The sequence below is a fragment of the Gadus macrocephalus genome, chromosome 15, assembly GCF_031168955.1.
Source record: "Gadus macrocephalus chromosome 15, ASM3116895v1".
Taxonomy (NCBI): domain Eukaryota; kingdom Metazoa; phylum Chordata; class Actinopteri; order Gadiformes; family Gadidae; genus Gadus; species Gadus macrocephalus.
In genome coordinates, this window is record NC_082396.1 from 9111413 (window position 1) to 9120194 (window position 8782).

Sequence of the window (8782 nt, forward strand, 5' to 3'; positions counted from 1 at the left end):
GCCAGATGCATTATGAATGTGGCGACGAGCTACGTGCTAAGACAGCCACGCTAGCTACACTAGCTAAGCTACCCTGTTGGAAATCTGGAATTGATGATGCGAAGAGGTCTCCGTCTCCTTCCCAGAATGCCCCGGGTACGAGCGCCCCCGCGATGATGAAAGGCTGTGCAAGCGGGGTCTTAACTCCTCGCTGACACTCTCGTGCACATTCTCGTGCACACAGCCATGCAGCATAGTCGTGCAAGTTGAAGATAAGCCTGGCAAGGTGGGGAGGAGACAGGGGATTGGCCCCCAAAAGATGGCTTTGATATCGATGAAAGGAGGGTATCACGGACATTTCTTATTCGTATTTCATATCCTCTGCCCTTTTTAAGATTGTAACACGATGCCTGCTGCAAGAATGTTTTTGTATTTTATTTCATTCCCTTTGAATTTATTGAATTTCTTTTTTTGACTCTAAAATCCCATCATTCACAGTTATTCAATTATAAACACACAATTAAATATTTACTATGTTGGACTTGACATCCTAAAGGGTTTAATGTTGCCTATAGGTTCTACATTTACAACGTGTTGGATACTCTCCTCCTGAATGCTGTTTGGGGGCTCGTGTTTTTGGCAGCAAAGCACACAAGGAACGACCTAATGCTAATGCTCCTAGATATATTACTATGCATGCGGTATATAATATCACTGTTCCAATTCCCAAACACTTAAGGAAATGAGAATCACGATGCATATTTAGTCGTCTGTGTAGTGTTCTTGATGTTCGTGAGTTAACCATCATCGCCACGGTCCCTAACCTGGACGTATGTGGAAACGCCACGGTCCCTAACCTGGACGTATGTGGAAACGCCACGGTCCCTAACCTGGACGTATGTGGAAACGCCACGGCCCCTAACCTGGACGTATGTGGAAACGCCACGGTCCCTAACCTGGACGTACGTGGAAACGTCACGGTCCCTAACCTGGACGTATGTGGAAACGCCACGGTCCCTAACCTGGACGTACGTGGAAACGCCACGGTCCCTAACCTGGACGTACGTGGAAACGTCTCGGTCCCTAACCTGGACGTATGTGGAAACGCCACGGTCCCTAACCTGGACATATGTGGAAACGCCACGGTCCCTAACCACCTCGTCCCTCCGGATCCATGAATCACCCGGCCCATTATCCCAGCGCTTCCCCCGGACACCTCCCAGTAGAATAATTGTTTTCCCAATAATCAATAACGTCCGTCCATAAAAGCTGCTCTATTCATTTAGGTAAGTGTACACTTTCGCATCAGGCTCAGTGTTTTTCTTGTTTTTCACTTAAGAACCAGTGTGGCAGTCCGGACCTTGAAGGCCGTAAAGGGGTTTTGTTCACCATTTCCTTTTTCTTCTGCAAAAATAGTGCCACCTTCTCGACTCTTACCTGAAAATAACTACACACACCCCTCTACTGCCACTTCCCTGACCCCGGCGTAAGGACATGACCGGTAGCAAGGCCGGGGTAGGGAAACGTGGGTCATAAATAAATAACCGACTAGTGAAAACAAGTGCCGGCCCGTTTGCGGTGGCGGCGGTCTGGTCTGGTCTATACTCTATAGGCCGAGTAGATTGTAAATTTATGCCGCAATCATTTTCTAATCACCTCAGCTCCGCTCGAACAAATTGGACACTTATGAGCAAGGGGGAAGGAAAGGGGGGGGAGAGGAAAAAGAAAGAGAAAAAAGAAATGAGGCTCATACTAAAAAGGCTGAGCGAAAGTTGTTAATGAAAAATTCAGCCTAATCTTCTTATACCACTTGGGCTCCTGGCTCCTGGGAGAGTCAGAGCCGTGCAGAGGTTGGATTAGAGCAGCGCTCTTTGAAAGTTGCGAGCAGCCACTAAGAGCTCCGAGAACAACCCCCCTCAACCCCCCCTAACCCCCAGCCACCCCTACCTTCCCCACTTCAGCGCCCCTCAAGTACCTCTACCGCACCCCCTACACCATACGGCGTCTTCCTGATGTTTTGATACCATTTAATTGAGTTGAACCACCAGGTAGGGATTGATCATTAGTCTTTCCAGAATCTTCTCACTGGGGACATCACAAGTGGGCGTGTCCACCTAGGTGACGGATGGCCTGGGGGTTCCTGGTTTGGTCCCCAGCTCCTCCTATCCAAGTGTTGAGGTGTCCTTGAGCGAGACACCTTACCCTAAATGATCCCGAATAGCTGGCTGACTGTGAGGCAATCACTCTAATGTGCTTTGAGTATCCACAGGATATAATAGCACTACTGTATATCAATCAGGCCAAACGTAATATACCTTTCATTTAATTTACCATTTATGGATCACACTTCCAACCTGGCAGTTACATAAACGGCCCTTCAAATGTATATCGTTTGTTCCGTATTGATCGATCATAAAACCGAGTGAAAGTTTGATCCATCAGAGTGTTGATGGATCAAACACAGCAAGCCAAGCCAAGTTGAATAAACATGCCCATGTAACTCACACTGCAGACTTTCTGGACTATTATTACAAAAATACATGAGGCCCTTCCATTTCATTTTGAACTGACACTGCCCTCTAGTGGTTCTTGGATGTAGTGTCAGAATCGGGCCCTTGAAGAGGTTTTCCATAGACATGGGTGCATACGAGCTTGCTATATCTTTTTCTTCAATGACAAGAGAGCCACCCTGGCCTGCAAATATATGAGAGGAAAACTCATGTTGTTTTTGCGTGGCTTACGCCTCCCATTTGCTCTATGTCCCTCACATTTCAAAGCTCTGCAGCATTACTGCACTGTGCATGCCTCATACTGAAGAGATGCACTATTTTAAAGAGAGTAGGACTGGGTGGTGGTTTAACCGGGGCTTAGAGAGGGACTTGATGCTTTTATGAATTAACATGCACTTGGAGTGGTGTACAGCTTGCTTGTGTGTGTGTGTGTGTGTGTGTGTGTGTGTGTGTGTGTGTGTGTGTGTGTGTGTGTGTGTGTGTGTGTGTGTGTGTGTGTGTGTGTGTGTGTGTGTGTGTGTGTGTGTGTGTGTGTGTGTGGTAAAGTATAATATCCTCCCAGGCCGCTGATTGATAAAAGACTCCAGCAGCAGGCAGGCCGGGCCTTGTGACCGGAGGTGTACAGGCTCTTTGTTCTTGGCTCTCAGGACCTCAATGAAATTACTCTCTCTGAATGAGCATCTGGCCAGCGGACACGTGTGTGATGTAATGTGTGGGTGGTTGTGGTGTGTGTAATGTGTGTGCATGGGATATAATGAGTGTGTGTGTGTGTGTGTTTGTGATGTAATGGGCTTCTGCGTGTGTGTGTATGTGTGTGTGTACAGAAGAGGATTTGCCATGTGTGGGGAAGGGGATTTTCTCTCGCTGAGGACACATGTGTTTGCGGGACCAGATATTCATTGAGATTTTTTTTCTGGCATCTATGCTGGATTCAACCCCCCTGGGTCCTACCCTTCTAAACCCGCCCCCGCAACCCCAGCACCCCCTCCTTCCCACATCCCTGTGCAACAAGGTACAAGTCAACCAACAAACAGCAGATCCCCGCCCACACACACACTATCACACATTTTCGCACACACAAACACATTTTTAATAACAAAGCATAATCACAGACACGCACACGCACACTACTGCACACCATCCCACTATAACACGCAGAAACAGACATAAACAAAAACAGAAACACACACTCACATAGACACATGCCTTCACATTCACAAATACTCAACCGTGAACACTGAAAAAGATATGCATGCACACATGCATCTTTGCGTATTTGCACAGAAGCACACAGGCAAACTCTGCGTGAAAGCATGCAGACACAGATGCTACAAATGCTGAGCTAGAATGCAAACGCTAACCAATCACTTATCCAAATTAGATCTACATCCAACCTCTGCACAGACCAGTAGCTCCAGTAGCACACAATCCGCCACAACTCGTTCTCGGTACCGTCATTAGCACCGTATTAATCAAGCTCATTTCACATTTGAATGACACCATAATCAAACATACCAACCACAAAAAAAGGACCCTCAGTGCTAGAACATGAGAGATAAGATTGACGATGATGATAAACTCAATTATTCCCATGTTTGAAATTCGTCTTGTAAAAAGGGTTGAGTTAAGGCCGGACAAATTAACATAAACTCATGCAGGGTTAGTTATAATGTAGACTCGTATACATTTCTTTGTATGTTGTCATTCCACGAATCTAAATTCACTAAAGAGAAAACCGCCATGAATCCCTCACCGGGCGAGAGACCTATGATTGATCCGTATCTGTGTCGTACCATTGTAACACCTCTCGTCCCGGCGCCGGTCATCAAGAAAGGATTATTAAATCCTGTTCCACATTTGTTCTTTCCCATCTCATTTTATATCATCTTCCATCAGCGGGCTTCAGGTGGCTTTTATACAAAGCCCCACCTCCCTGCGATGATTTCGATTGGCGAGTGGAGATTAGTAATCCTGTCAGAATAATAATAATCATAAAAAAAGCTAAAAACCAGCGACTCCCCCTCCAGTGAATGATGACATGGGATGGTTTGAGCCCCTGCAGTGGCTGTGTAGACGGATGTGACAGGTATAACACCAGGCTCTTTCTCGCTCCCCCCTCGGTGTCTAGACTTTAGCTGGAAGGATACGACCCAGAACAGTGAGAGCTTTATACTACCGCTATTCCTGCCCAGTGACTCAGCACTTTCTTTTGTCAAAGGAATACGACGAAGAACAAGATCTTTGACCCAATAAGAATCGCTTCAACTTTGAATATATGTGTTTATAATCAGTTCCTGGAGTTATTTCGAAGATTTCTACTCATTGCACCATTCCTGGAGATAGAAAACTTCGATACCGATTAAAGTAGTCTATTTTTATAGTTTTAATCCCTTGACTACCATGATTCCTCCGAAGTTGCTTATGTACCGTTGCCAGCGTAGTGATGCTAGTGTCGATGTTCCCCCGGAGACGTGGCGGAGGAAAAAGTCTTGTGGGGAACTTTTTCAAAATGGCTACCGGGTGAGGCTTGCCCATCATGTCCACCTCAATGGGGAGGGAAACCAGAGACCTGCCACTGGTCTATTCCAGTCGGCCTGCTGGTCACGTCTTAAGGTCCTGTCCAACTGGGGTAAGAGCTGCTGCCTCAGGGAAACTACATGGTATCTATTGTTAATAAAAAAAAGATCTGGGATTTACAGTTTAGTCAGATCGAATGCTCACATTAATCGCTGCACTTCTATTATATCTGTTTGGTCACATATTCTTTATTCTATTTATTCTATTGCGGCATTCTATTTTTTGGATTGATATTTTACTCCAAAAGGAATTCCTTTATTGTCCAAAAATACAATTCTGGACACAGTAATTCCATCTGTATTATTGTGATTTTGACGATAAAAAAAACGTTGACTTTGACATAAAAATAGCAGTTATGGCTCTGAAACTATGAAGTTGTTAAACTATTGCATCTAGAATCAGCTCCTCCTTCTCTGGGCCACACTGGACACATCATTCTGACACACTTTCAATACTGTAAGTCAATAATGAACCATCAAATTGTTTCACCGCACCAGTCTCAAGGTTGACATTTACGTTGTGTGTTTAAATTTGTATGACTCATTGTGCATGTATATATATATGTTTATCTTGGCTATGACACTTGGCTTTCCTTGACTAGGATTTATAAAGCATATATCTTCCTTACATCATCACGTAATGGTTTATAGATATAGCTGGAAAGTCGTACAGTGGAAAGACTAACCCCTACAACAGTTCAACGTTATTACCGCTAATACTTCAAAGAGCTCCTCACACACACGCCCACCCCACAGTGTGAGGGCTCAGTGTGCGTGGCGTTGCATAGAGATCAGGAGGCAGGTGTTCATTGTTCCGTAATCCGTGAGCGAGCAGCAGACGTAACGTTCGCCTCCTGGCTTTCCTTCTAGTTTGAGCCGTCTAAAAATACGCAGAAACAATCCAACTGGCACAGCGGGTTTTACCCCTTCTGCTTCAGTGTTGTCTTGCCCCAATTCTGCCTTAGCATCTCTTTTCATTAGTACGATATACAAGTATGATACATTTGTGTTTCTGTCTTTTTTTTTTTTTGCATACTCCGCAATATATAGGCATATTAATAAGGCTTTGTAAGAACAATACTATAATCTGAATCCAAGTGTCGATCTGGTCATAAACAATTGTATTAACCTACTTATTTATTGCACAACGTAAATAATATAGAAGAGGCAAAGATCTTCAAATAATAGTTCACTATATTTCTGAGATTCTCAAGTTTTCTGGCTTCTTTTTTTAACACAGTGATTTCAACGTAGACATTTGTGCTTGTTGAGTGACAGCTGTCACCCACTAAGTGAAATGTAAAGTTACACTTCTGGTGTGATGGCCTTGAACATTTCTCCATCACACGTCAGCCTGTTCTGATAGCAGTTGGTTGGAGTTTGTCTGACTAAACTCGTTTTTTATCTATTTGATTTCTCTGAACATTTTCGGCAGCCTGTTGTTATTCTGCTAAAAATGTTTTAGCTAAGCAGCTTCACTTCAGGTCAATATACTAAATGTACTCATTTCTTTCTCCCTTTCATCTCTACCTGTCTCTCTCGCTCATCCTCTTCCTCCGCTTCCTCTCCCAGGTTTAAGATTCCTGAGGGCGCTGAGGTTGATACAGTTCTCCGAGATTTTACAGTTTCTGAATATATTGAAAACAAGGTAACCAAGTGGCCATTTTTGTTATTATCGTCTGACGAGATTGTGTCCAACACATGGAGTCTAATAAATATCTAACGTGCAAAGTGACATTTAGTCAAATCAAAAGACACATGTTTTTCCCTTAATTTTCCTCAAATATTACATTTTTCAATGATGCACCTTTGAACACACATTTATGAATTTAAAATGTTTAGTTACCGTTTTTGGAGCAGTCAAGCCCAGTTGATAAAAAGTATTTTGCAACCACTTCTTTTAAAAAATACATTCACTTAATCTTCTTTTGTTTTTCTCGTTCTACACAGCAATTCCATCAAGCTAGTGAACCTGTGCTCCATCTTCATCAGCACATGGCTAACAGCCGCTGGATTCATACATCTGGTAAGTGTGGTTTAGAAGGGGAATTAGGATTAAATATCTGTTAACATTCTGGGTCTTCACTGAAATTACCAGTACCAAAGTAAAATAAGATTCCGGAGGATCATTGAATAGATGCCTTGTAAATCTGTATTATTTTACTAGCGAGAGAAATGATATATTCCCAATTTGAACACCAGATGTCAGTGTTTAGCTTTAGTTAAATTGATGCTTCTCATATCACTGCTATTACAATCTAAATATCTGATGGTGTGTCCCAGAACATTTGATATATATATATATCAATAGATAGACATTGAGAAAAACAGCTGCGTCCTTGTTGATAAGCTGTCTTGGTGGGGGAAATACAGCTGGGGAGGTTAGGCTTACTTAACCACACCCTATGCTTCTCTTTATTCAATTAGCAAAGCACTTAGCATAGTTGGTTCTGCACATTAATGCTTTGTTTGTCCTTGTTATTGTTGAAATGAATCTGATTATGGTAAAGTATGTAAATATTAATGATTGTATGCCTTCCAATTTAATTGCATTCACTCAAACAAGGTTGTCCACATTATTTTTATTGAATTATATTTATATCTTTGTTAATTAACTCATTCATTAAATTATTAAATTAATGTAGTGATTATGAGTTTATAATGGATATGTGCTTGCAGATAACCCGGTTTTATTTCTATAAGTACCCTATGCCACCACTAGATGTCAGTCTTGGTTCAATAAACGAAATAGAAAAAAGATCACCAATGTCCTTTTTTAATCATGTTTGACTGAATGCATGAGCTGTTTCAGCTGTGTCCAATATACAGACTAACAAACCTCACAACTCTGTTTAGAAAACACTGCCGACCGAATCCCCCCGTCTGTCCGTCGGCCCGTCTGTTCACCCTAACCCCTAAACCCACCTGTCCGTTCCCATGTCCCTCTAGGTGGAAAACTCAGGGGATCCATGGGAAGACTTCAAGAACTCCCAGTCTCTCTCGTACTGGGAGTGTGTTTACCTGCTGATGGTCACCATGTCCACAGTGGGCTACGGAGATGTCTATGCAAAGACCACGTTGGGACGGCTGTTCATGGTGTTTTTCATCCTCGGCGGTCTGGTAAAACAACTGCGACAGGCTTTTCTTGACCTTCATAGCCCCCCCCCCCCCCCCCCCCCCCCCCAACTCACCCCGCCCCTACCCTACCATGGTCCTTTCCCCAAAACCCTGCCTGCCTCTTGCCAACATTCCTGGTATAGCTGTCGTACTGAAACTAAATGTTTTGCTCTAAAGATATGTGTCATGTGTTGACTGTTAGCTCTTAAAGCCGTTGTGTTGTTATTCTAGGCCATTTTGTTGCATTGTACTTTTTAAAAATGTTCTGTGAACCCTGAAACAGTATTGTCACTGTCATGTCATTGTCAACGTTGATCCATCCCCTACTGTTCGGCCTCCCGTGTTTCGTCCACTTGTAGTTACTATGTGCTTCCCCCCCCCCCCCTCCTCACCCCCCCAAGTCTGTCCACTCCCAGTATCTGTGGAAGGAGTAGAGAGTTCAAGAAGACATTGATATCCTGTGCTAGCTGTTGAGGTTTCAGGACGCTCCCCCCCCCCAACTCTCTCGCCCTCTCCCCCCCAATACTCCTGCCCCCCTAACACTGTCTGCCCCCCACCACTCCCACTCCCCCCAATACTCCCATCCCAAATCCCCCCCCC

At 43.9% G+C, this 8782-nt stretch overlaps 1 protein-coding gene across 1 annotated transcript in view; it reads left to right on the forward strand.

The window, feature by feature from the left end:
* LOC132473650 (calcium-activated potassium channel subunit alpha-1a-like) overlaps positions 1-8782 on the forward strand; it is a 106327-nt gene that overhangs the window by 41145 nt on the left and 56400 nt on the right. Inside the window, exons 5-7 of the mRNA XM_060073859.1 lie at positions 6638-6713; positions 7016-7091; positions 8015-8374. Coding sequence (XP_059929842.1) covers positions 6638-6713; positions 7016-7091; positions 8015-8374 — 512 coding nt within the window. The remainder of the gene's footprint in view (positions 1-6637; positions 6714-7015; positions 7092-8014; positions 8375-8782) is intronic.